The sequence below is a fragment of the Sceloporus occidentalis genome, unplaced genomic scaffold (assembly GCF_023333645.1).
Source record: "Sceloporus occidentalis isolate IW3139 unplaced genomic scaffold, rSceOcc1.0.p SCAF_8, whole genome shotgun sequence".
Lineage (NCBI taxonomy): Eukaryota > Metazoa > Chordata > Lepidosauria > Squamata > Phrynosomatidae > Sceloporus > Sceloporus occidentalis.
This window is the reverse complement of record NW_028316988.1, coordinates 16,623,515-16,650,976: the sequence shown is the minus strand read 5'-3', so window position 1 is coordinate 16,650,976 and position 27,462 is coordinate 16,623,515. Positions and strand designations below refer to the sequence as shown.

The 27,462-nt window shown below is 38.7% G+C and overlaps 1 protein-coding gene across 2 annotated transcripts in view; it reads left to right on the top strand.

Annotated features, from left to right (window-relative positions):
* LOC149308056 (ras-specific guanine nucleotide-releasing factor RalGPS1) overlaps nt 1-27,462 on the top strand; it is a 140,817-nt gene that overhangs the window by 22,503 nt on the left and 90,852 nt on the right. For both annotated transcript variants that reach the window (XM_089534989.1, XM_089534988.1), the window contains exons 6-9: nt 7,904-7,987; nt 8,653-8,742; nt 11,172-11,264; nt 25,698-25,824. In XM_089534989.1, the coding sequence (XP_089391115.1) occupies nt 7,904-7,987; nt 8,653-8,742; nt 11,172-11,264; nt 25,698-25,824 (394 nt within the window). The remainder of the gene's footprint in view (nt 1-7,903; nt 7,988-8,652; nt 8,743-11,171; nt 11,265-25,697; nt 25,825-27,462) is intronic.

The window sequence follows — 27,462 nt, the reverse complement described above, 5'->3', positions numbered from 1 at the left end:
TCGCACGTGCCATGTGTCTTAGGAGCAGATAGATTCAGCTGGTGATGTTGCTAGCAGCCTTTTCCCGGCTGTCTCTTTAAAGACTTGTGTTGTCAAATAAAAAATAAAAAACGTTACTTTTCAGCATGTGGCCTTTGCCAGACTTGGGTTTTGATGAGTTAACCTCAAGATGGTCTAAATATGTATTGCTCCTAATAATCGTTATCATATGCTGCATTTTTACTGGATTAATGTTAAGCCTTTCAGTGTTCCTGAAGTTGTTTTAAAACTCTGGTATGAGTTTCTGATGATGTTCATGGACGTTTTCTTACCATGCAGACTACTACACACACTGGTTTCAAACCTACTCAAATTCCATTGACTCAGAGGATCTACTATATTTTGGACTAACGACTGAATTTATACTATGCCATATAAAGCACTTGTGATATATACAGGTTGAGGGTCCCTTATCCAGAATTCCAAAATCTGAAATATTCCAAAACCCAAAACTTTTCTCATCAGTGGCTGAGATAATGGCATCTTTGTTTTCTGATGGTTCAGTGTACGCAAACTTAGTTTCATGCATAAAGTTATTTAAAATACTTTATAAAATTACCTTCAAGCTATGGTATATAAATGAATTTTGTGTTTAGGTTTGGGTCCAGTCTCTCAAGATATCTCATTGGGTATGTATATGGAAATAGAGGTATTCCCCCAACCCAAAGTGAAATCCAAAATACTTCTGGCCCCAAGAATTTTGGATAAAAGAGACTCAGCCTGTAGATCAAATGCATGTTAGCATTATCCTTTGTCTTAACTATGTTACGCAGCCACCTGCAGTCAGTAAGGCAAGTTTGATCAGGGACATCATGAAACTGGTTTGTCTGGATGAGTTGAGACATAAAGTAAAATTCTAATCTTTTGAGACATACACATGTTTACCCATGTGCTGAGGTGAAAACAATCACTGTGATCTTAGCTTTCTTTCTTCAAATCATTGTGGGGAGCAAAACACAATATACTGATGGAAGAGGGCATGAACTTTGATTCTGAGAAATTGGAGCTCAAACCCAGCACTGACTTTCCACCCAAAGAACTGTTAACACATGGCAAAGGCAACCTATCATTTGGCTCTAGGAAAAGGAATAGCAATGTTGTAATTTCTTGGTTGAGAGCCACTCACTGCTTTTCCTCACTGTGCGAATGCCATGAAGTTTAAGGATAGCTCGGAGTGAGCAGTCTTCAGCCTGATGCTTGACCTTTTCTGATGGAACTTTTATCCAGTGCTAAATGTGCAGCCATTCCAAGAGACAAAGGAAAGTGTTGGATGTTTTACGAACATTAATGAATGCCGTATGTTTGCAGATACTAAGGCATTTTTTTTCCTTTCAAAATAAGAAAGTGAACTGGCAGGCGTGTCAAACTTTGCAGTCCCTGGAGCCATCTGGAGCACACTGACCATGTATTTCAGCCCACCAGCTGCTTAATACATCTGATTTTTGCAACCAGAGTAGCACATATCATTGCTTCAGAATTTGTTTCAAAAAGGATTGATAAAGTACAGTCGGGACTGTTGCATGTCTCACCAGCTTAAAATTTAAAACTGTTATCGTTTACATGGTCAAGCATTTGTTTGAAGATCCCTGATCCACATTTATTAGAGTCTTCCCCTAATTTGTTTCTGTCAGCTCCTAATTCGATTAATTTGTATAGATATAGCCTAGCTCACTAGAAATACAAGCTACTTGCTGTAAGACTGAGGAAGTGGTTTTGGCAGCCCAGTGTGTTGAACATGGGACTACTTAAATATTTATATTAATCATTCTGTTTTGTTTTGGATAACTGGGGTGGCTTATGATATCATTTCTATGACCTTATAAGATAACAAGAAAAGCAATGGAAAGCCAGGATTGAATGGCTGGTACCACAATTGTTCCCTGCTAAAAATGTGTAAAGATGTGACCACTATTATTCTGCATTCATTGAAAGGAAATGGAGAATTAGTAAAGGTTGACATGTATTGCTCTTTCCAATATGTAATAATCTTGTTTACACTCTGTAATAGATCTCAGATTAAGCAAGTTGCACATTTAGAAATATGAATGTCTAAGTCGGGGAGACAGGAAAAGAACATTTTTCTCTTTTTTTTCTAGTATAAAAATTGGAAACACTGGAGAGCATCGGGAAAGAAACCTTCAGATGAAATAGTTTTCTTTCTTGGAATGAGTGAAATGCTTTTAAAGGCAAAATTTTACTTACTCAGAATGCAAGGAACTGAGTAGTATGAAGTAGTGTATAGATCCGTCTGCAGAGGCAGAGAACAATAATTCCTCTGTATGCTGCAAAGGCATACAATACTCAGACCCAAGATGCATTTCTGCAGCTAGTGCATGCTGCCATGTTCATGAAAGAAATATACAGCGGGCCTTCTTTGCTTGGGATGATAATACACTATTGAAGAGTTAAATATTTTCAGGGCTGAGTTTACTCAAATATCTAAATATGTTGCCAGCCTCGTCCTTAAGATTGTGAATGTATGAGTTGGTTTCTGTCAAATAATGGACTTTGTTGTTTTATTACGAATTTGTGGTTTCTTAGCATTCCTTCCTCCCCAACTTCTCATATGACAAAAACTAAGATACAAATACATAACACAGGATGTGGCACTTCGCAGCACTCTCTTCAGTATGGGATATAGTTTTGCTTCGGTAAAACATTTTTTTTAATAGTTTAAAATTGCATAGCTATGCCAAATAGTCAGGTTTTATATGCTGGTTATACATTACGACATTTTAATATAGTTTGCCATATTAATTTGCTAATATAATTTAGCAAATTTAGTAAATTAAGTTTACGTTTGATTTGAGAATAAATCTTGCATATGTTTCAGCTTTTCCTAAATTTCCCCCCCAAAGGTGGGATATTAAAAACTGTATATTCTACAAACTGTTTCAGAATTTCTGGAAATTACCCAGTCCACTTGCCTACGCTCTTTCTCTCACTGCCCTTTCTTTCAGTATTAAAGCAGGGAGTGGGAATCATTCATCTTTCCTGATGTTGTTGGACTGCAAGTCACATCATCTCTAGCCATCATACATAGCCAGTGTTGATGAATACTGGAAGTTATAGTCCCACAATATCTGCAGGGCCACATGATTCCCACTCCTGAAGTAAAGAAACCTACGGGCTCATTCCCACTTACATTAAAACCAGTTTGCAAGTTGCCTTCGTTCTGTGTTGGTAAATCAGTTCCAAAAGGTCCGTCGTTCCCACTATAAAAGTGGGTCTTTTCATTATCCCCTTGTAATCGCTTCTTTTTTTGGCACAATTGTCATCCCCACTAGTTTGCGCTGCTTCAAAATGCATGTCAATCATCTGTGCATCATAAGTGACGTAAACAACAGCTTGGGCAGCCCGGTTTGGGAACTACATACATACATACATACATACATACATACATATTCTATATATATAAGTTGATAGAACATTTGATTCATTGGTTTTGCAATTACAGTCCTCCATCCGAATTCGCAGGGGATCCCTCCAGAATGCTACGATTCGGATCCATCATTCCCACTTGTTGAACACACTCCGCAATTGATTCTTTTCAAAAGAAACACCAAAGAACCAGTGTCAGGAAAGAATGGGTTTTTTTGTGTTTGTCTCGCTTCATCGCAATTGAAACCGATCAAAGTAGGATCGGAACCAGTTTCAAATGGGAATGACGGTCATATAACCCGAACAGCAATTTGCTTTAAATCATAGTGGGAACATGGCCTAGGTTTTTCTCTATAGTGGTAGCACAAAGGAAGGAAGATATGTAATGAGACAGATGCAGTTTGGCAGTCTCTGACTGTGAAAGGTGATTGCTCCTAAGCCTAAGGGACAAAGCCACTAGCGGGTTGTATAGTTGTCTTATTTATGGAAAGTTTAAAAAATGTTTTCCCCTGTTTTCCTGTAATAGTCGGGCATAATTTAAAAGTGTAGAGGAGGCCCTAAACATAAATTCATTTTAGATCCCAGATGCCTTGAGTGTTTTAAATGGAACATTTTACAGGGAAGTTTTGAACTCTTTGCAAATTGGGTTATGTAATGAGACAGCTGCTTTTCACATACACTGCAGTGATGCTGGCTGACACTTTGCTCCTTTTTAAAGGAGCAGTGTATAAGTCAATCAGAAATGTGTTGGTACATTTACATAACAGCTTGAATGTTTTTTCCTTCTAAATAGGAAAAGGGCAACATAGATTTAGTTTTTAAAATATATGGCGAGACGCAGTGAAAACAAATACTTCTTGCAAATTCACCATCTTAAGTGAACATTTCAGTAAACTTCTAATGAAAATGTTCCCAGGTTTAGTTCCTGTGTTGACTTTAAAACACCTGCAATTTATAATTCTTAAAAAGAAATGTTAAACAAACCTAAAGTTAGCTAGAACCCATTGAAAAGTCAATCTATTTTCAGTTAGATTGACTTGAAAATTGTATGTGCAGTTCTTCAACTACAGACTTTCAGTGCCACTTTAGGATTGCTTTTCTGGTCTCTTAAATACAGTTTTAAAAAATCAATCCTGTTACGTCTTCAAAGCTGATAATGACAACTATATTAGATTAAAAACAAAAGAAGAGGAGATAAATATCAATTTAAGCAGAGAGGAAGCGCTATATACAAGTCAGCCCTTCTTATACACGGATTTGTTATACACGGATTCAAGCATACACAGTTTGAAAATGTTCCAAAAAAGTATAAATTTCAATGATCAAACCTTGATTTTCCATTTTTTATAAGGGACACCGTTTTGCTCTGCCATTATATTTAATGGGACTTGAGCATACACGGATTTTGTTATACACGGGGGATCTTGGAACCAAACACCAGCGTATAACAAGGGTCCACTGTATATGCTATCACAGTCAGTTGAGAAAACCTTCTGAAATGTATGACGGTTAATGAGAATGACGAATAATAAGGAAGTTCTCTTTCTCTCATACAGCACAATGTTTATGGTATATTGCTAAAAGTATTGTTGCAAAACCACATTTGTTTTGGGAAATCTGTTATGTTAAAACCTGCTGTTAAAGCATCAAAACAAAAAACTTCAAATGCATCTTCCAGACACAGATGTGCATAATTTCCTGGCTTGTACTTGTTGGAATGAAGCTTGCTTCTGTTGATATTTACAGGCCTGTTGTTACTGTTTTTATCCATTCTTCCTTTCAATTGTAACTTCATTCCCGTTGTCCCACGTAGCAGACGTCTACCCTGTGCCTTGTGGACAAATGTTTTCCAGGCTGCTAGACCACCAGACATCCCTCGGACTTGGGGGGAGGACATGTGTGAACTCGACACCATTAGCAGTCGCAAATATATGTTGGAAACTAGCGTTAAGGAGTATGGATTGCTTTTTCCTGTTGTTCACAGCACAACAGTTGAGCCTTTGGATCCCTACAGGACATTCAGTTTATCACAGACATATAGAATATTTGGAAGCTTGAATATACCATTCTGGCTGGTTCCCTTCTTTGGCATGCTCAACTTTTGCGCTGTGCTGGGGAAACATGCACAACAGATTTTTTTTTCCCCTTGAAGCTCCATAGTTATCAAAAACACAGAAGAATGTTATTTAGATGATCTGGTGAACTCATTCCCAGGCTGCTACGTAAACAGTTGGTTAACAACTGACCATAAGATGCTGCATTGATTTGAATTTTGTCGTAACCTGAGCTAGTAATTGAAGAGTCAAGCTGTAGAATGGATTTGGAACAGCGAGAAATAATGATGTGAAATTAGCCTCCGCTTTTTTCCTTGGCAAAAGTACCCTTTTCCGTTTTGGAGTGTACTTTTTTTCATGCATAGTTCTTAGGTATACATAGGCTTCCAGTTTAAAACAAACCTAGTCAAATATGTCTGAGACCTCCTTTTTTTGGTGGAAACACAAGACACTGCCTCTCCAGAGTTTTGTACTGAGAGACCAGGAAAATGCAAAGTCTCCTCTTCTCTGTCCAGAGCCAGTGCTCCAAAGCTCTTGACTCGATTTCCTAAGCCGAGTAATGTCTGCAGACAGAAGCCTGCTCTGTGACTTACCTGGAGCCAATTTACGGTCTGGGAATGTCATGCTGGGAATGGTGCTAGCATTGCTCCTTCTCCCTAGATGTCTGCACAATTTTTGTGTGCTTTGGGAAGAAGCAGAAATGCCACACAATGAAATTCAGATGTATTGGCTGGTTGGTGGGACTAGAGTCGCCTGGCTGCACCTTTCACTGTAGTCAGAGGTTTGGGTGCATAAGGCTGCTCCCCAGCACTCCAGTCTCAGTTGGCTTTGAGGCTTCAGCAAGGATCATGCCCAACTCAGGGAGTGTTTGCCCTTGGCATACTCCTAGGTGGCAGGGAGACCATGCAGTGCATCTGCCCATGTGGGATTTCATATCTGTCATTCTGGATATTACTTGGCAAATAAGCTAGGTTATCTAATCAAATTTGTTGTAATCATACCCACAGCAGGTCTTGTGCAGGTTGACCATTTACCTAAACATGGTCTTATATGGAATCTAGTGCCACTTTATCTGCTTTGGTCAGGCCTCACCTGGACTGCCATGTCCAGTTCTGGGCACCACAGTTCAACAAGGTCATTGGCAAGCTGGAATGTGTCCAGAGGAGGGTGAATGAAATGGTGAAAGGTCTGGAAACCATGCCTTGTGAGGAGTAGTTTGGGAGCTGGGAATGCTTAGCCTGGAGAAGAGAAGGTTAAGGGGTGATATGACAGCACTATTGAAATATTTGAGAGGGTGTCATATTGAGGATGGAGCAAGCTTGTTTTCTGCTGCTTCATAGCCTAGAACACAGAGCAATGGATGTAAACTAAAGGAAAAGAGATTCCATGTAAACATTAGGAAGAACTTGGAGCTGTTCGACAGTAAAATGAACTCCCTAAGTATGTGCTGGAGGCTGATTCTTTGTAGGTTTTTAAACAGAGGCTGCATGATCATCTGTTGAGGGTGTTTTGATGGTGTATTCCTACATGGCAGGATGTTAAACTTGATAGCCCTTGAAGTCTCTTCCAACTCTATGATTCTTTGACAGTGAAAAGCACTTAAGCCACAGGAAAGCAATAGGCATGTTTGGCTTTGTTGGTACAGTGGGTCCACTGCATCAGCAGGCTAGCAATCCATGGATTCAACCCATATTATTCAATGATGGCGCATGCATGCAGACTTGCTGACGCAATTCAAATTAGATCATCTAGAGTTTTATAGAACATAAAACTCTAGATGATCTCATTTGCTTTGGTACCAGGAAATGAATGCCCATGGGGAGTATATTTTACATTTTAATGAAATGGGAGTTTTGACCAGGAATAAAATCTTACTTGATCATGAGACTTTGAAAAAGATTTGATAAGGTCTTGTAGTTTCTACTAGCAAAAACAAGTTTTCCAGTTCTTAAGAGGGAAAAATTCTTTTAAAGTTTTTTTTACTGAAGAAAAAATTATTTTTCAACCCATTAGAATACTCAACAAATTGCCAAAATGTTTATTTTGCCGTGTTCTTTGTTGGGGGCAAGGTAAAGAGCTGTCCTACTCCCTCAGCAGCATTGGTACAACGTTGTCCTCTATTACTTTCTACTCTGGTTTGCAACAGACACATATTCTTTGACATGGGGATTAAAAGGGTCAAGTATCTTTATTTTAGGCAACAACAACAACCCAAAGAAAGTGAGGGCTATCTAATACCTGGATATGACCAACTAAAATTCAGTGAATGATACCATTGTTTTAAATTTTATCCATCTAGTGTTCAAAAATCATGTTTCATCACTATTTCTTTTTGAGCGGGGAGAGATGGACAATTTTATTTGTCTTTTAAAAGCTGTGAAAGACATACCACAATTTTTGAACAAAAGTATTGTCTTGTGTTTTTCTAGGAACTAGCAAGTTGTGGATGGAATAAGAAAGAAAAACACATCCTTGCCCCTAATGTTGTTGCCTTTACAAGGAGGTTTAATCAGGTAATGTTTCTAATTAAAGTTAATGAACTGACATTGTCTATGAGGAGTCACTGAGGATTGGATTTGCACTGTGCGGCAGGATATAGTTGCTACATCTGAACCTTTTAAACAGCGATGTTTGTCTGAGTAGCAAATTATAATGGAATTGTGGCTCTGTCTTGTTTCCTACAGCAGGAATGCACAGATTTCAGGCATGATGTATCTAATATGTTTTTCCAGAGAACCCTGAAACCACCAATTGGATCTAGATTCATAAAGCATATGCTTAGAATTAAGGAATTCTGAGCCAGAAAATTAGTTTTGAGGCTCCTGGCCCATTCCTATAAATTCTACTCCTCACTCCCCAATCTTCATTTCAGCAGTTTAATTTAGGGCATAGTTTTGTTGTTGTCATTATTAAGCAGCTGAGAGTCAGAAATCCTTGGCAGTTTACTGCAAACCATTGGTATTGACAGTACTGGTAAATCTCTGGGTATTTGCAGTAAATTGCCAAAGACACCCAACTGCTTAAGAATAGTGGCAACAATAATAGCAGCACAATGAGCAATTCTGCAGCAGTCGTACTGAAAGTCATTTTGAAGAAGCTCTGTTTGCTTAATTGGTTTCTTAGAATCATAGTTTATGATTGTTTCCTATAACCCTATATATATGTGTGCTATTTACAGGTCAGTTTCTGGGTTGTACGAGAAATTTTAACAGCACAGACCTTAAAAATAAGGGCAGAAATATTGAGCCATTTTGTGAAAATAGCAAAGGTAAGCTTGTTATTTTTAAATAAATCTTTCTCAGAGTTTTTTTTTTCCTTTTTGCATTCATCCTCCACTTCTCTAGTACAGTTGAAATAGAAAATGTTCTTTGAAGGGACCAGGGGTAACTGAACCAGCTGAAAAATTGTTAGTGATTAAACATGTCCAGATGTTTCATATGGACAGCCTGTGCCTACAGTGTCAGCTAATTTCAATGTGATTTAAATCAGCTTAACTGTTCTGATCCATAGAAGTTTGAGCTATTAATGAGCTTTTATTGCCGTTAAAAATGGGGCAGCTGTGTCATTAAGTAAAACATGAGCATTTTCTAACATAGGATCCTATGATAATGATGTGTCATTTAATAAATAGGTAATAGGGTTCCCAGGGTATAGAACATGTAAACCTATTTATCTGCCTCTCCTGATTTTCTACTCTGATGTTCCTTTAATTCTTATAAGATAGGATGAACTTATAAAGGTATGAGAATTTCAAGAAATATAAAACCACTAAACACAAACCTCTCAACCCATATATCCTAGCATTCAGACATACTAAGATGTTGTTGTTGTCATTTCAGGTCATTTCTGACTTATGACCATCCTAAGGCAACTGTATCACAGGGTTTTCTGGGGAAATTTTCTTCAGAGTAGATTTCCCTAGTCCTCTTCTGAGGCCAACAGAATATGACTTGCCCAAATTCACCAAGTAGGTTTCCATTCAAATCCTCATCTTTCATGAGGTTTCAAACTACCTATACCACACTGGCTCCCATACGAAGATATAGCTTAGACTCTAACAATTATTGAGATGATGATGATGATGATGATGATGATGATGATGATGATGATGATGATGATTATTATTATTATTATTATTAATCAGGGCATTCCAAAATTGTATATGATCCCCATGCATCTGAGAATGTAGCCTCAGGTCCATGCTACCAGCTTCTTTCTTTCCGTTAGTCTCAAAGGTACTAAGATCCCTTTGCATCTTGATCTTCCAGACTAACATGGCTATGTTTTTGAATATATGAAGTAAAAGAACATTCAAAAGAAGATGTCTAGCCCTTTAGAAACATGTATGATACAGAGCTGCTAAGTGATTCTGGCCACACATTAGTTGTACGTTTTTAAAGAGTAATTCATATTTATAGCAAGACATTTTATTAAATTAAAGAGGCACTTTTGGAAACTGGCAAGAAATTGAGCTAATAATATAAGTAAACAGAAGTTTGGATGAACATCTGCCGTGTAGCTAGCATAATGAAAAGCAGTGTACTGCTGCAAGCTGAACTATTGGTCTGTCTATGTCCTGTCTGAAAATCTATGCTTCTACCACGCTGCCCTCTTTTTCTCTACCTCTCCCCACTGTTTACTCTGACTTCATTATTGTCATTATTTGCTTCATCCCATCTCTATTTTAGCTCTGTGTTTGAAGATATATCTCAGACCAAGGCGTCTCATCTTGTTCAGGCTTGGCATCATTTCATATCTACTTCCATTGCCTGGTGGTCATATATAATAGTAATGAACATTTGTATGGAACCACAGAAAAGACAACAAGACAGTAAAATAGCTTCAGGAGGGTCAGTAAATACATAAATTAATGAAGACAGATCCAAGGACATAATGAGATTGAGAACAATTAAACCAGCCCCTTTAAACAGGTATCTTTGGCTGGAATATTGTGGGTGTACTGCCCTAGTGTTGTGATGTGTTACACTAACATAGTACATCTTGGGCTGCATAACAACTAGGAAGGAAGGAAGGCAGCTTCATAATAGTTGTTTGCAGGACAAAGGTTAGAGCAAAATGAACTCAAAGGACATCCCAACCTCCTGGGAGGCCCGTGCAGCAAACAAATTTTAAAAATTAAAATGCAACAACTTCTCGGCAGATATCAAATTGAACTATAGAGTCGGTGAGATGCAATTACTTTTCTCTGCCACGGAGAAGATCTAAAAATGTATGAGTGTAGCAATAGAAGACAAGAGGTTTCCATATTAAATATATATATGCATCATAAAACCAATCAATGAGGCACTTCTGTATGTTCAGTGAGGTCAAGACCCACCATCCGTGCCTCCTCATAATGAACATTTGCTTTTCCATCTGACTCACCTCCAGAATCAAAGTCTCTTTTATGTCAGTAGATCAGAAATGTTCAGGAAGGAGACTAGACTGTTCATAAGGCAACAAGCAGAGCTTGAGAAGAGACACTTGAATTTTTCAATTTGGATTCTTATTGCTACATTGTGTGGTTTCACATCACATTCTAATCTTTTGAGCATATTATAATTTTATAAGTTATAAAGAGCAAGCCCCTGGAACATATTTTTTCAATGACCCAGAACATTCCAATTTCCAATGGAAAACTGATGCTCTTTAAAAAAAAAACAAAAAAAAACCTTTCTTCTCTTTTCCCACCTCCAGAAACTTCTAGAACTGAACAACCTTCATTCCCTCATGTCTGTGGTATCAGCTCTGCAAAGCGCACCTATTTTCCGACTGACAAAAACTTGGGCAGTAAGTTACTGTGGACTTTACTTTGTCTCTCCTCCCACTCCAGTCTTTGAAGCGCTGTTTCTGCAATATTTGTTCTGTGTCACAGAAATTAGTGCATACCCTTGCTGTCTTTTTGAGCCCCTTCCGCATTTTAGCTACCTTGCTGGGTAGGATCAGGGGTGCATCCTACAGCCAAATGCACAGTCTTTTAACAAATGTTGAAAGACTTTGCATTGCTCAATGGAATTTATCATCATAGCCCTCTTGATGTTATATTCGGTAGTAGCACTTATTATGTCCATATTGTTTGATGGTGTTTCAAAGGTAGATGCTTTGGGAACTTGCTTCCTTATAACTTCAAGAACTGTCACTGTCACCTGGAAAAAACAGGGTCTAGGAAAGAGAAGAAGTGGTTTTACAGATCTAGGAGATTATTTCATTACCTTTGCTCCTGACATAGGCGCGGGATGTTTCTTTAAGAAGATGAATCTTATCACATTCACCTGTCTCCAGGCAGCAGGCAGGCTGTATGCAAACTGGGCTTCTGCCACAGCTTTTCAAGAACGGGGAAGAGGAGCATGGAGAAACCCAGGTTGCATACACGTTACCTGCTGTGCGGCGATGGGGAAATGCGATAAGATCCATCTTCTTAAACTTACATCCCACATCTATGCCGGGAGCCAAAGTAATGTGACAGCCTCCTGAATCAGACCTCAAGTAGATGTGATGCCAGATACTTATGTACAGCATCAACTAAACTTCAGGGGATGGCATCAGTAGGCATGGGGGGAGTGCTGAATTCTTCCACAGTGAAAATCAGTTTTAACAAGCAATTTCAAGGGAACATGGGAAGGCTGCCCTCTTCATACTTGTACTGGTGGGGAAGATCACAAAAGGGGCAATAACTGTTTAGCCAAAAACAAAAAAAGATAGACCTCCGCATAATTAGAAACCTTTATAAGGCTGAGCTACCAACTTCATACAGCTCTGTAATAATGTTCACTCAAACACAGTTACAACTTCTTTTCACACTTTTGTTGCCAACATGGTGGGTCAAGAGGGGAAGAGGTGGGCATGGAGGGCATGTCTCCAACATCCTCTGTTCACACAAAGAAAGAAAACTGATTGGGCGTCTGGTTGTGCCCAGTGCATGCGCTGAAATGGAATATTATTTTCTTGGCACATATACAGATTTGAAAAGAGGGAGCAAGTACTTAACAAATGTGTAAAAGAATGCCTAGTCATCACCTCTTCAGGATCTCACTTTGGCACTGTTCTCAGTTTAACAACACAAACTGGAGTCATCCTGTGGGACTCCTTGGAGTAAGTGGTACATGCACAGTAGTTACTACTCGCATTTAGGAATACGATAGATAACATCTTAACTGGTTAAGGCAATTTCTTCTGTATTCCCATGTGTGAGTATCTTTACATTTTGGAAGATCAGAAGAGCTCTCTCCATCTTTTTATGGAGCTTTTCTGGTGGGTTTTGCTTTGCGTGCTCACTTTCACCCACATTTTCCACTGACTTTATTCATTGGCTCTTAGTCACAACAAAAAAGCAAGCGGGACTGTATCTAGTTACAAATTCTTTCTCCAGCTTTGCTATACTGTGTTTGGTTAATGGTATGGAATGTGTTTGAATCTGATTTTACAGTATGTTCCTTAGAAATGTAAGCTATTCGCCATCATTTTCATCTTCAATGTCAAAAGATAGCAGTATGAAAATAGTGTTTGTAAGTATTTTCATTTCAAAAGGCCACTGGTCCTCTGTAATCAGTCTTTTCCATGGCTTTCGGGTACAGAAATTTAAAAAAGGAAAACTGCCTCAAAAAGTCAAATTTTGGAAGCAGTTCTACAATTGTTCAAACAGATGCATGAAAAAGGAAGTTGCATTCCTGTGTCTAGCAAATGTTTAAAGTCACTTTACCTTTTGGAATAAACCAGTACTACATCAGCTGTAAATTAGATATACAAGCTTTGAATTGGGCTTGTCTTGCCTAGGAAGGATATCCAAGAACTCTCCCCAACAGTTCCTCAGATCTTGAGTGCCTTTTTCTTGCTCATTCTTTCAATAGAATCTGGCTCTTGTTAGTCCTTCTTTAAGTACACAGCTTATAGATCTGCGGATGGTGCTGGAATACATATTGAACATTGAGAATGCTGAGAAGTGTACACACCATGACTTTGTGAGACAAAGGAAGCTTCTTTGCAGAGTCACTGAACTTGCAAGAATATAACTGCCTCCAAGCCCTGCAGTATTGATGTTGAGAGGCACAAAGTGCAGATGTTGCAATGTAGCATTCAACTGTCTGTGGAAACAGAGCAAAAATTGTCTTGTTGTTGTGTGCCTTCAAGACGTTTCTATGGCTTTACGCCACCAGTAGTTGACAGCAACCCCAAACCAATTGTTTTGCATTGACTGCAAAAGTCACATAGCATGCACATAGAAGGCAGTAGAATAGGAGGACCTCAAAGATATTTATAAGGATGGGATTAAGCATTCCATGAAGGTGAGGAAGAGAAGATTGCAACAAATTGCCCAACTACTTATTTTAGCTTGGAATCCCCACTTCCAGTACAGAAGCTGTGTGCATTAACCTAAATCCTATTGTTAGTACCAACTAAAGTAGACCCATTGAATCAGTGGTTACCTAGTAAGCCAACAACATATGCATAAGTGTATATAATCTGATACATTATATAAGTTCTTAGTATAATTAAGACCCAAAAAGTTCCAACTATACATCCATCTTTTTCCAGCTGCATATTTTGTGTCACACAGATATTGAAAAAACAAACTGTAGCTGAAATGTAACTACCCAAGTTATGGTTGGTTCTTTTCCTTTTTCCTTTGATCAGCTGAGCCACCCACCACATTTTCAGAAGTAGTTCGTCATGGTACATTGCAATAGGGGAGTGTTGAGAAACAACGGTTTTAAGACCCTATTGGGCAAAGAGCATTAATTTTACAGTGCCTTATATCCTGGCTGATACTGGCTTGCATCTCAGTTTTATAAAAAGTGCATCTTTAACAACCTATGGGCTTGTTATATTCTTTATTTAGTGCGCTGGTTGTAATACTAAGATATGCTCTGTCTGTTGTACAGATAATAATGATACTAAAAAGGAGAGAGAAGTCTTGTCCGTTTGTTAGGACGAAACCAGTAAAAACTGATAGATAAGCAGAAGGCTATAGGAGAACACTGTGGATTATGGGTCATCTTGTGTAATAAGTCCGCAGCAGCCCCCATTCCTGATAGGTTTCTAGTATGGCTTTTGGCCTGAACAGCTGTCTCACTCTTAGAAGATATTTCAATTTATTTCTATATAATACCTGTCTTGTAAAATACTGTCTTTTGTACTAATTGTCCAAGAATGAAAAGTCCTCAGATACACTTTAATCTAGAATTTATGCTTTTGTACCCATGGAGATACATGCCACAGTAACAGAATGTGAGGTTTATTTCTATTGGAAAATCCATGTTGATTCTATTGTCCATTGCAAAGATAATATATGCTTTTCATTTTCTGATGCTTGCTTTAGTTTAACTCATGGTTTAATAGTTGTCTTGTGGATACTTTATGTGTGTTTAGGTCTACACGCCTAAGGAAACCCTATGAAATTCATTGGTTTGCTATACACTGAAAGGCAACTTGGAGGCACATGTACACACTCACACCAGAACGCAGGGAATAGTGTTGTTGGTCGGTGTGGATTTGTTTTGTTTTGCTCCGCTTTTATTGTGAGCAATTTGCTGTGTGTATCCTACTAATCCTGTTTGCATTTGAACAGTAGTTGTTCTTTTGTCAGATACATTTAGAGCGTTTTCACCTTTGTATCGAAGACAGAGATGGATGTGGATGTACAAGTTCCAAGTGATCACCAAAATGAAAGTGAGCCAGGGGCCTCTTGGATAAGAACACTGTTGGTTTTGGATTGAAGCTCCAATTCAGAAGTCTGAGGAGAAAGAAAAGAATCTGTTTAAACAGTGTTTTAAAACGTGTAGCCTGAAAGGAACAACTGTGCTTTCAAACAAAGCAAACGTATTTCCAAAAAGATTGTTCTTGTGGAACAAAACTGTAAATCACTGCACTCTGCTTTACTTGACATGAAGTACATATTGGGAATAATATCACAAATATCAGAGTCTAAACGATCTTATTCCATCTGGTTGTTTGTTTTTTGCAATTTGGTTGTTAAAACTGTTTCTAATCTATTTTTGAAGGATGTTTTAAATGTTTTGCTGCACTTTGCTTTTGGAGACCCTTGTGGACAAAATAATGATGAATAAGTAGTTTAAAAATGATAATTGTAGACCTGGAAGAAAATTTGGTACAGATGGAATACATGTCAAGATTGGGTTTTACATTTTTAAAAGCTTTTGAAACCCAGCTTTTAGAGATTACTGTATATATCTTTGTATAAGTCTAGAAAATGAATCCCAAAAAACTGGGTCGATTCATCCACAAGTCAAAAAGGAACCCCTCTTTCTCAAATTCTGTTGTTTTCCTTTGCTTCCTCCTTTAGAGCCTTTGTTACTTGTCCCTAAGTCTTACCCTCGACTTATCCTTGGATCATATCAAAATTCATAAGTTTGCCTCCAAAATCTGCCCTCGACTTATACATGAGGTTGATTTGTAGTCAAGTATATATGATACTTAAAGGTGCATTTACAATGGTTGTATGCATATTGGTTGATGCCTGACCCATGTGTGTGCCAAGCCTATGGGCAGCTGTAACCAGTAAAAGTTGTGGTCTATTGTATTCCAAAATATACATGTTGGTGTCTTGCTATGAAGTGGTGCGGGTTTCCGCCCAGAACACGCAATGGAGACATCTTCTGTCAGTATTAATAGATCCTTTATTAACTTATTGTTTCACAATGACAAAGATGGGAGTGGTTCTCACAGTGCTTGAAACTCACAGGAAGTCTAAACACATACTTGTTCCATGTTGCTACTAGCCAGAAAGGAGGTGTGTTAAGAGAGGTTGGGGAACCATTCTGGCTTTGCAAATGTTTTATACACATTTTTATGTTTCTAAGTGTTTTCTCGGGACAGGAAAAATATACTGAAAAGAATGTTTTGGTTGTCAACAAATTGAAATGATGGCAGTAGGTTTTATTGTTCTGAGAAAGCTGAAAAGCAAGCATGCCACTCTTTCCTTTTAGCTGATGCAGTGGTAACTCATGCAAAAACTGCCAAGTTTACAACCCTGGAATGGGAAGAAAGAGTTCACAATTAAGATTTTCCTACATTTTAATTAAAAGTTTCATTTGCTGAGTGTTCTCAGTGCTACACTTTTCCTTACACATGTTGGCAGCGGTGCAGTGAAGAGTCTACAAATAATAATGGAGAAAGGAAGCATTGTCTTCTTCAGAATCTTTCATGATTTTGCAGAGGCTCTTTTCTTGGCATTTTATTGTATATCTGGTAGGTTGGAAACAAAGCATTGAGCAGCTTGTGCTGTGAATCAATAAGGTTTTAGCACTACGTTTAAGTAGCTGGCATCTGTTGCTTAAAAGGTTGGGAATCAATTGCCTCTATAGATAGGTTCATTATACAGGCGCTTTTAGATATTTGTTGTATCGATTCATTGACTGAGATTTAGCAGCTATCCAGTCTTTGTACTCTCATATACACACTTGGAGGCAATAGGTGTGATTCCAGTCAGTCATGTGCCAGGGCAAAATTCTAACATGGAAGATGTAAAGATGACATTTCAGTGAAATCGTGGATAGGCTCAGTGTTCCAACAAGGACAGTGAATCCCTTCCTTAAACTATTTAAGTACAGAAGTATAAGCTGTAAGACAACAGGTTTCTCAGAAATGTTCTAGATTTCTCAGGATTCTAAATCTCTGTAAATAGACAATGATGCATTTTGTTAAGAGAAGACTAATTCAGTCATTTGTTACTTGGGAAGAGAATGTGCATGCATAATTTTGGCCTTAAATAGCAATTTAAATCTAAAACGATTTTAGTGCACTTCCAGACAAGGTGGAAAGTCACCTGTATATCATTCGTGGAGAGATCTTGTAGCATCTTTGAGACTAATTGAAAGAAAGAAATTGAGAGCATGAGCTTTCATAGACAGGCTACTTCCCCAGCTTGCTGTCACTGTATGTGTTGTCCTTACAAGTGTATCATTTTCATCCTGTCCAAGGTGAGAAATGAATCAGATTTCTACTTGGTGTCCATTAACACGAGGAAGTTTTTTAGATTTTCACCAGGGTTGTTGTGTTCACTTTCCACGTCGCCAGTCCTTCAAGTGTCTGGGGTGGTGTTGAACATCCAGAAACAGTTCATTTCAGTTGAGAGGTAAAGGAAGAAATCTGGTTTTAGGAGTCCAAATTGTATTTCTGAGAGTCTTGCTGGATAGGGAGATTACGCCAGATATTTCTCATATGCCTAAGCCTATGAACTTTATCAAGAACTGACTTAGGAACCGACAGTTTTGAATTATGCAAGCCATGACTTTGATAAAGTGTTAGAAGGAGAAGCCAAGCCAGTTTGATAACAGCTTTTGGCGGGAGTTTATAGCGCAGCAAAATCTTCCCTCAACTCAGTTTTGATCATCGGAAACATTCCATTCTTATGACACAAGATTTTTGGGGGGAGCATGCATGCTTCCAAGAATAATAAGAGCCTTTTCTTAACATCTGCAGTTCAGTGAATAATTGCCTTAATTACACAGAATAAAGAGTTAATAGAATATTCTGTACAACAGATGTTTTAACTTTTTCCATCGTATTTGTTTCAGCATTTTGGTATGAAAGACTCACACTTGTGGAAATGAGTACCGGCATTTTTCTAGGAAGAGAAACAGTACATGGTGATATAAGCAGTAAATTAGGATGTTTCACTGTCAACACTGGGGGAACCTAGACATTTGCAGTCAATATTTAACAGTTATGAAATGTGAAATATCAACTGCAAATTTCCTGACCCCGTCCCAAGTAGACCTTTGGAAGGGGGGTCATCTCTTGGGACCATTTCCCTTGCAACTTTGTAGGTCCCTTCTGCAACAACCAGTTCCTGACCAAACCTTCCTAAATAAAAAGATCTGTGTCTTCCAGGGGAGGGAATGCAAAGAGAAAGCCAGTCCAACCTTCCAAGGGAAGGAGAACCCAGCCTGGGAACAGTCACCAAAGTATCCCTCTCTCACACACCTATCCAATACGTAGAGAGATCTTGTAGCACCTTTGAAACTAACTGAAAGAAAGAAGTTAGCATGAGCCAAGTTCATGTGAGATTGGTAGGACTGAGAGAAGACTTTCTCCTGGAGATCATAGAATTCAAACAAGCTCCTATGTGGAGATACGGTCTTTCAGACAGTGTGGCTCCAGCATCTATAGAAGTTTGTAGGTCAAATGTAGCATTTTGAATTGTTCCTGGAAATGGGCAAGAAATCAGTGAAATTGCTGTAAGAAGGACTTTCTGTTCTCCCTGTAAACACCTCTGGTCAGCGGTCTAGCTTCAGCATCTTGGACCTGTTGAGGTTTCTGAACTGCTTAGAAAGGCAGCTCTTTAGAAATGCCTTGCAGCAGTAACCAAGGCATGTGTAACTGTGGCCAGACCAGTCGCCTTTAGGATGACTGAGCCACTGGTTTTAATTGTGCGGATGCATTCCTCGCCAGAGCCAAAACCTGGGCATCCAAGGTCAGTGCTTAGTCCAGGGATATACACATGTTGCAAATTCTCACTCTCGCGTATTGTATTAGAAGTTTTGTAGTAGATATTCTGTCCGTTATTATTTATTTGCAGCGTTTAAGAGAAAGGGGATCCTGTTCAAAACAGTTTTAATATTTGAAAGGGGTATCTTGGATTTTGCATCATTTCTACAGAATAGCAGTAAATTGCTTCAGTGGGAAAGGCAGCACTCTGAAACGCATCTTGCCTGCTACCTGTGTCTCATTCAAGGGAGCTTCCTATCATTACACCAAACCTATACCTTCTGATTTATCTCTCTTTCTTGCTGTTGAGGTTACAGAGCAGCGCTATACTACTTGGATCCCTCCAGATATAGACTACAACCTCTCAGCTATAGTTGAGATGGCCACTGGTGAGGGATCATGGTAGTTGTTGTCCAAAATGTCTGGAGGGAACCAGGTTGGAAAACCCTGGGGAAGCTATCCTATCGATTGTTCCATCTGGTTTACTCTTTTCAGGTTTCAGTAATGAACAGCATATTGAATTCATAACTTCTTAAAGAGCCTGCAAGAACTAATGACTGAAGAAAGGCAAATATGGATAGAAACATTTAGCACAGGCTAAGTGGTAGCAAAAGATTATCAGTAGAATGTTATTGTTCAAAAATTTCTGCTTCGCAGTATGTGTTGTATTTTGATAAAATCACTTTATGACACTCATTTGGATTTGGGGGGGCAGAATTCTAGTTGTAAAATTTCTTTGAACTCATTGAATCTGTTGTTGAGTGGAGACTCAATACTTAGTAAATTCAGTTGATTCAGTAGGTCTCTTTTAACTGGGACTAGTAACCGAATTCAATCTTGGGATATTCCGAGTTGCAAGGTTCACAGAATACCTTCCAACTATTTTACCTTGTGAATTGTTTTATCATAGATTTAGCTGCTAGGAATTATTCCCTGACCCATGCTGCTGCAGAATTTACTTCATAAAGAGAAGCAGTTTAGTGATCCTCCCCATAGGTTTCTTCCTGCTTTTGAAGTTGCTTGTGTTTTCATTGGCCATCTCCACGGCATTCATGCTTCCAAGAGGATAATGACTGAAAAATCTGTGTTGTGTGTCACTGAACCCCTTTGTTGTAGTTGTTGTTATTTTACAAACTGTTAATATCCTTCCAGCTCAGAGCAATATTCTTCCAAGGGGAAAACACACACACAAAATAGCCAGCTGACGATCAAACTAAACATATTTTTTTAATTCCCGATAAAAAAATCTCTGTAACTGTTGCAGGCAGTTGTACTAGCATTCAAAGAGATAGCAATGTTCATTTGTTTGACCATAAAAAGACACAAAGGAATCCAGTTGTGCCTTTGAGGCTAATTAGGAAGAAGACATTTCTAGTGTAACTCTTTGTGGACACAGTCCACTTCATCAGAGTCCATAAAACCTTATACTAGAACTTTCTTCTTCCCACTTGTCCCAAAGGTGCTGTCCCTTTGTGTATTTTCTTATAGGCAGATGAAAATCTTATGTATTCCAGCATCCTGTTTCTCATAATGGTCAAAATGATGCTTATAGAAAGCCCACAAGCAAGCTATGAGAGCAGTAACACTTTTACGCTATTGCATATTGCCTCTAGACATAGCATGTAGTCGTTATTAATAACAAGTACCTATGAATAACTTTATGCTCCATGAATTAGCTTGATCCCCTTTTAAAGCCATGTAATTTCAAGGCTGCTACCACATCTTGTAGTGAATTCCATTGTTAACTTTGTGCTGCGTGAAGGAGAGCTTCATTTTTTCTCTCCCAATCTCCAACTGTTCAGCTTCATTAGTTTTCCCTGAGTGTGGAGAGAGCGAGAGACTTTTGCCTCCATCTGCTTTCCACACATGCATGTGTATGTGAGTGCACACATGCATACACATAATCTAGTTTAACAATGGACAGCCAAGAGTAATTGTCATGAGTCCAATCTGCTGCTTCACAGGTGATAGCCACATCCCTATGTTACTATATTTTCTATGCAAATGCAGCCTTAGTGGTGATAGCAAGGATGGAATTGTCTCATATTCTGGAGGCGGACATAATGGTGGAGGCCCAAGGAAGGATGGGAGATTTCTGCCAGAATACTCTGTGAGTGAAAGGACAGTCTGAGCAATGGGAAATGGTAAGAAGCAGGAAAAAAGTGCAGTACCTAAATTGTACTGTATCTCCTTGGGGGATTCCTGTGCTGCTGACCTTGATTATTTCTTCCTTTTTGGCAAACATTGTTGTATTTATCATAGGCCAAACTTTGTTTTTCTGTTTCTGCAACTGTATTCCTTCCTGACATAATTTTACTCCGTCTTCTCGTTTGTAGCAGCCTGTGACAAGACATTTTCTGATCACTACCATTTGTAAGCAAGGCTGCCAAAACCACAGACTTCCCTTCTGTTCTCACAATATCTGTTTGAAGATGTGCAGAACACCCCGAACATGTCAACCTGTGGTTTCTAGAGAGGCTTTTCTGTATGGATCCTCTATTATCCCCATTCTGGTACACATAAATTATTGGTTGAAGGTATTTGCCATCTTAATTTGTTTGAAAATACAGAAAAGAAAGTTGGACCATAGGTTAGGCCATAAAACATATTACTCTTTAAGGTGCCATTTATGATACAGTATCCCATGCATTACTAGGATTCAAGATGCTCAACAAATATCGGCAAAAAGATTTAATGAGTTCTTTGTAATTTACTGGCAATTGCAGTTGAATCAGTTACTCAAAATGTCTACTTTTCCCCACTTCCGGCTGTAGGGTAGCATGCCTCCATTTACATTTAACCTAGACAATTTGTGTTTGGGATATTACCATATGGATTGATTCTGCTCCTTAGTCATCTTTTATGGCAGGAGGTGATAATCTGACCCCATGATAATTTACTGAAGAACTGCGTGCGTGCATTTCACATATAAACATGTAAGCTTGTGTTCACCTTCATCAGAGTCTTCTTCCTTCAAAAAGCTTTTGAATTGTTCACCCCATGGCTGCTTTTTTGCTTTGTTTCCCCCCATTATCTAAGTGCATCCTGTAGGAATTCAGATCAGTCAGTTTAAACGGTCTGTTTTCATGTTGTTCCAATGTATATTTTGTATTTCTTCTGCCTCATTGTGTTTCATCCTGCTTTTCCCCTTCGTACTCCCTTCTTCAAATGTTCCCCTTGCTTTTGATGCATACCTCTTTCAGTGATTCATGCCTGCCATCAATCTTTTGGCTTTGAGGTTGTTTTTCTTGGAGGTGGTCCTTTTGCTGGTTCCAACAGCCCTACTCTTTTTCCGATCCCCCCAGCTTTTTGCTGTCAGTCACAAATCTACACTATTGCCACCCTGCCGTGCCTGTCTTCATTAGCTTTCCATTAATTGTTGTGAAGGAAAGTGGCCTCCTCCAAACTAGAAAACATCACCATACTTTGTATAAGCCTTCTAAGCCAACTTCTGGTGGACTACAAACCAGACATCGAAATAATAACTTCTGTGGTGCGGCTGGATGTACAGTGCTGTAGTGAAATCTCACCAAAAAGATGGGAGGAAGTAGAGATAGTTTATCCTGTAAAGGAAGTGGTATCATGGTTTGAAGCCACTTGTCAACAGCTCAGTAAATTTTATTATGATCACAGATCAGTCATAAACAAGACAAGCAGAACATAGTAGAAAATCCAGGTAATAAAAATACCTCCTAGGTACAATAATACCTATATACATACATAAATGGAAGTGCAACAACCAGCTTCTGAATCAGTCCTAAATAGCATTCACTAGGATTAGGGTGAAGCCCGATGGGATTTGACCAACTACCTCCTACTGGAACATGCGAATGTACAAAAATTTGCAACTTTCAACACAGCTTAGATGAATCTGAAAGAAGAAAGAAAATATGAAATCTATCAGCCTGGGAACTTTTTCAAGATCAGTACATTAGGAACATAGGCAATATAGCAGAACGTGATCAACTGTTTCAGTTCTGGAGCAGTATGGACGGGAGCATAAGGACTTTTTAAGTATCTGCCTTCCAGTAACACTGATGAGTGAATGTTGAAAGTGGCCAAGTAAAAGTCCTGTGATTTGGGGAGATTTCCAAAACATTAACAGAAATGTTTGGCGCTAGTTTATGCTCTGGTTGTTGTGGGATTACGTTGGATTTTTGCTCTGTCTTCCTGCAAGTCTATATACCCCAGAACCTTTGCTTGACTGTTTCCTTGATCCTAAGAGATCCCAGAGGTGATGGGGAAAACTTAACAGCTTTCATCCAATCAAAAGAAAAATGGTCACTTAAAGTCAAGAGGACAAGGAGTAATATTCACCTTAAGTCAGTAGCTGATTATGTGGAACCAAGTACTTGCTTCAAGTTGGATCAATTCAGATTCCCCTCTAAGCAAGGTATTTGGAAGACAATGTGGGGCACTAAAGGTGACATGCAGAAATTTGGCTCACAGAGATCAAAAGTCTTTATAAACGTACAGCTCAGAAACAGTACATGAGTTGAAGTATTAGTTTGCTCTGCGACACTCGTATTACAGATGTTATATATAAGCCTCCTTTAGAGAAAAGTCTTCGAAGCTCTGAGGGTTCAGCTTGCAAGAGTAAAAACTGGAGACTGCTCCTGTACCTTTAATAGTTTTGTAGACAAAGTTGCACTGAAATTCCCTCTTCTGTACAAACATTAAAGGTACAGGAGCTCCTTTCAGTTTTCACTCTGGCAATCCTATGGAGAATCCTTGCATTTGCCAGAAAGAGGTGCCAATTGTTAAATTGGTTTAAGTTTGTAAAGAAAGTTTACAGCATACGTTTGTAACGTAAATTTGCTTTCACAGTGACTCCCTGGAAAATGAGCTTTTATATTTCCTCTCTGCATATTTATGTGACTACCATCCATATCTAATCACTCAAGTTGTTTTGGAAAGCAAACATTCAGAAGAAGAGACCCCATATATGCAACTGTATCCTCAGTTGCTGGAAAATCAAATATCCTGTGTTCTGTCATTTTAAGTATAAGTATAAACTGAGTCCGTATATTTTGCAAATTTGTGGTGAACCTATAGAATGTAAAACTATGTAGACAAAAGTGTATTTTGTGTTTCCAATATATGAAAATAGCAATAACTTCTCTAGGTTTGAGAATCTTGTTCTTATTATTTTAAAACACTATTGTTCTCCTGATTATATATTGTGATAGTTGAAGCTTAAAATTCAAACTAGTTCTCTTGCGGCAGCAATTTCAGCACATTGCCAATGGGTGCTTGGCAGAAATGTTAAACCACAAACAGACACTGTTTCGTCCAGTTCTGTTCTATCCAAACTCATTACTCTGCAGTCCATTTATGTGTATGCCATTGCCTAACCAGGAGCACATGGAATTTTTCACATGCTTTTAACACGTGTGTAACCAATTTCAGGACTGAAAACAAAATAGTTGAAATAGTTTTGGAAGCTTCAGCCGTCTTGAGAAGCTTAGATTGGCCATGTGTGTAATAGGCCTGGTCACTTGCAGCTGCTCTCCAGCAAGTCTTAATTTCTGAAACTGTATTAGCCTATATAACAAAGGGAATGCATGAAATGCACCTGGTTAAATTTAACATGCATAGTGTCAATCCGCACAAAATCTTCATAGCGATATGAACAGTGCAAGCTTTGTAGTTTCCCGTACCATTTCCCTCACTCCCCATCCAGCAGGGATGATACTAGCCATGGATGCTTAACCCCAAAGACACAGGCTATAGCATCCAGTTCTAGCTTTATATGAGAACAGGAGTAAGGGAGGTAACCATATATAAGCTGGTATAGAAGAAATTGTGTCCCTCTGCTGTTTGTACTTTATAGCCCTTATGCTGTGATGTTATCATTATATACTTATACAGTTGGACCTCCACATTTGCAGCTTTCACTTTTGTGGATTTGATCATTCACAGATTCGATTAATATGTTCCCTCTAGGAATCTCTAGCTCCTCCAACGTGACTCTGTTGTCAGCTTCTGCCAAAAAGTCACGCTGGAAGACCTAGAGATCCCTAGAGAGAGCACCTATCTAGGCATTTATAGGTCTTCCAGAGCAATTTCATGGTTACCTTCTGGCAGATCTTGACCATAGAATTGCCCTGGAGGACCCAGACCCAGAGATTCCTAGAGAGGTGTTCTCTCAGAGTGTATTTTTATTTGCCATTTTGCCACTTTCACAGGGGTCCTGGGCCCCTAACCCAAGCAAATGTGGAGGGTCCACTGTATATAAAAAATGATACTAGTTGGTAGTTTGGACGTTTGTGATGTCTCCGTTAAGGCTGTTGGAATTGGGAAGCTTACTGTGTCTTGCCCTTGACTATTATGGGTAGTTATTTTCCTCTGTCGCAACGGAAAGTTCTCACTGTATGGTCAAGGCTGTCATTTGATGTGGGGAGGTATAATCCAATGGTGGTTTGGCAAAAGGTAATATTATAAGGAAGACCGTGCAATTTGCAGAACTGCTGAGCAGAGAGGAGATGGAGTCATAAATTTTCCTGCAGTCCCATGTTGCTGGGATTTGTGGCTTTTCGGGTTCTGCATCAAGAAAGTGGGTACCTGGATCAAATGGGGCAAAAGGGAGAAAATGGTGAACTGTTGTTGCAGGTTTAATCTCCAGTACCTTTCTTTAAAATGACATTATAACAAGTGATGTGAAACACCACTGTTAGAAGAAAGCACAGGGCAAGGGTAACAAATCATCTGACTTGATATAAGACAGCCTCCTCAGTGTGAATGTTAATGGTTTTATTTCCCCTCCTTCTTTTTCAGCTTTTGAACCGAAAAGACAAGACTACCTTTGAAAAGCTAGACTACTTAATGTCTAAGGAAGATAATTATAAGAGGATGCGGGACTATATCAGATGCTTAAAGATGGTCCCCTGTATTCCTTACTTAGGTAAGTGTGGGAATTGTCTAGTTTGAAAATGGCCTTTCGTACAACGTGTTTGCTCGTTCTGACTAACAAGTAAACCTGTGAGTATCAAATCTAAAGCACACATTAAACCAGCAGTGATGGAAAGACTCCCATTTATCACACCAGTCTGGTTCAGTTAGCTAGTATTTACAGTTTCCTCACAACTGGGAACATGGCCATTGCTCTCCTGCCATATGAAGAGTCACCATGTTCTGAGCTGTAGGGCCATTATCTGAACACAGAGGTTCTCTCATGATGTTTCTACATTGGAGTTTTATGAGCTTCTTCATGGTTGCTAGCTGCTCTGAACTTGTGGAAAATTCCTTCCTGATATACGTATGGTGAATTCTGTTACTCAAGGCAATTTACTAAGTATTCCCGGGGGGGGGGGGGGAACTAAATATATTTGGGGCAAATTTTTGCCCCAGCCAGTATCTTCTATCTTATGTTTTTGTGTTTGATGTGAATGTTTGGTAGGGTCGGGAACTAAACATATTTGCAACTTATTCCAAAGTGTTTTGAGTGTGTTTTTAATGCAGTAAATTCTCCTTTCTCTGTCTTTCTCTTGATGCCATTGATCTCATCCAACATTTGGAAGCTGACAGCAAACAAAAGACTGCCCAGAGAGCAGAATGCAGCTGGGTAGTTCCTGCAGTTGGGGTGGCATGCAACTGAAAATAAACAGGCCTGGAATTAATGAAGTAGTGTTAACATCAAAGGAACTGTACATTTTTAAAGGGGCTTCATTGCCTATAATTTTTTATTACAGAAGAAGAAAGGCAGGGAGGGGAAATACTAGATTCATATTCAAGATTATAAGTTTCATTTTTAGTTCAGCACAGCACATTTTTATGGTTAAAAGAAGCACCAGCCTTTGAGGACATCTTTAATGATTCCAGAACCTTGTCCAGGCCCTGGAAATCTTCAGTTTTCTGGCTGTCTACCTAAATTGCATATTGCTATTAAGTTTATTTGTTGTATTAGGAGACCATCTTTCTAGCTCTTATCATAGGTTATTTCTAAGTGATTATATACAATTAGACACATCTGAGATGTATGAAAAGATGACTCATACTTACCGTAACACAAAATACATTCGTGGTATTGACTTTATGGCCAATACATGCAGCAATTTGGTACAAATTCTAGGTTTCAGGAATATATATATATATATATATATATATATATATATATATCTACATGCCTCTGCCAGTTAATTTTTTAAATGTTTTATTGTTACTTCAAGAACTATTTGTTGTTATTAGCTGCCTTTGAGTTGAGCTTAACTCATAGTGACCTTGTGAATGAGATACATATATGCAAAAACCTTTGCATATTATCTTTCTGCAGCTGTAGTGCCAGTGTTAGACACAGATGGCAGATGTACTATATTCAAAATGGACAACTGATTTTTTTTAATATTATAAAAACATATTTACATGTAGATTAGTGTATATTTAATCTATAATCATGTAGTTTAAAAAGGGGGTGGAGAAGGCTGCAGACAAGCTACATTTGTCATCTTAGCCAGGAGATGCACCTTGACTGAGCAACACTTAGGGTTTTGGCAGTTTTCTGTAGATATATCCTATCATTAGTAGGAGGCATTTTTTCCAAGGG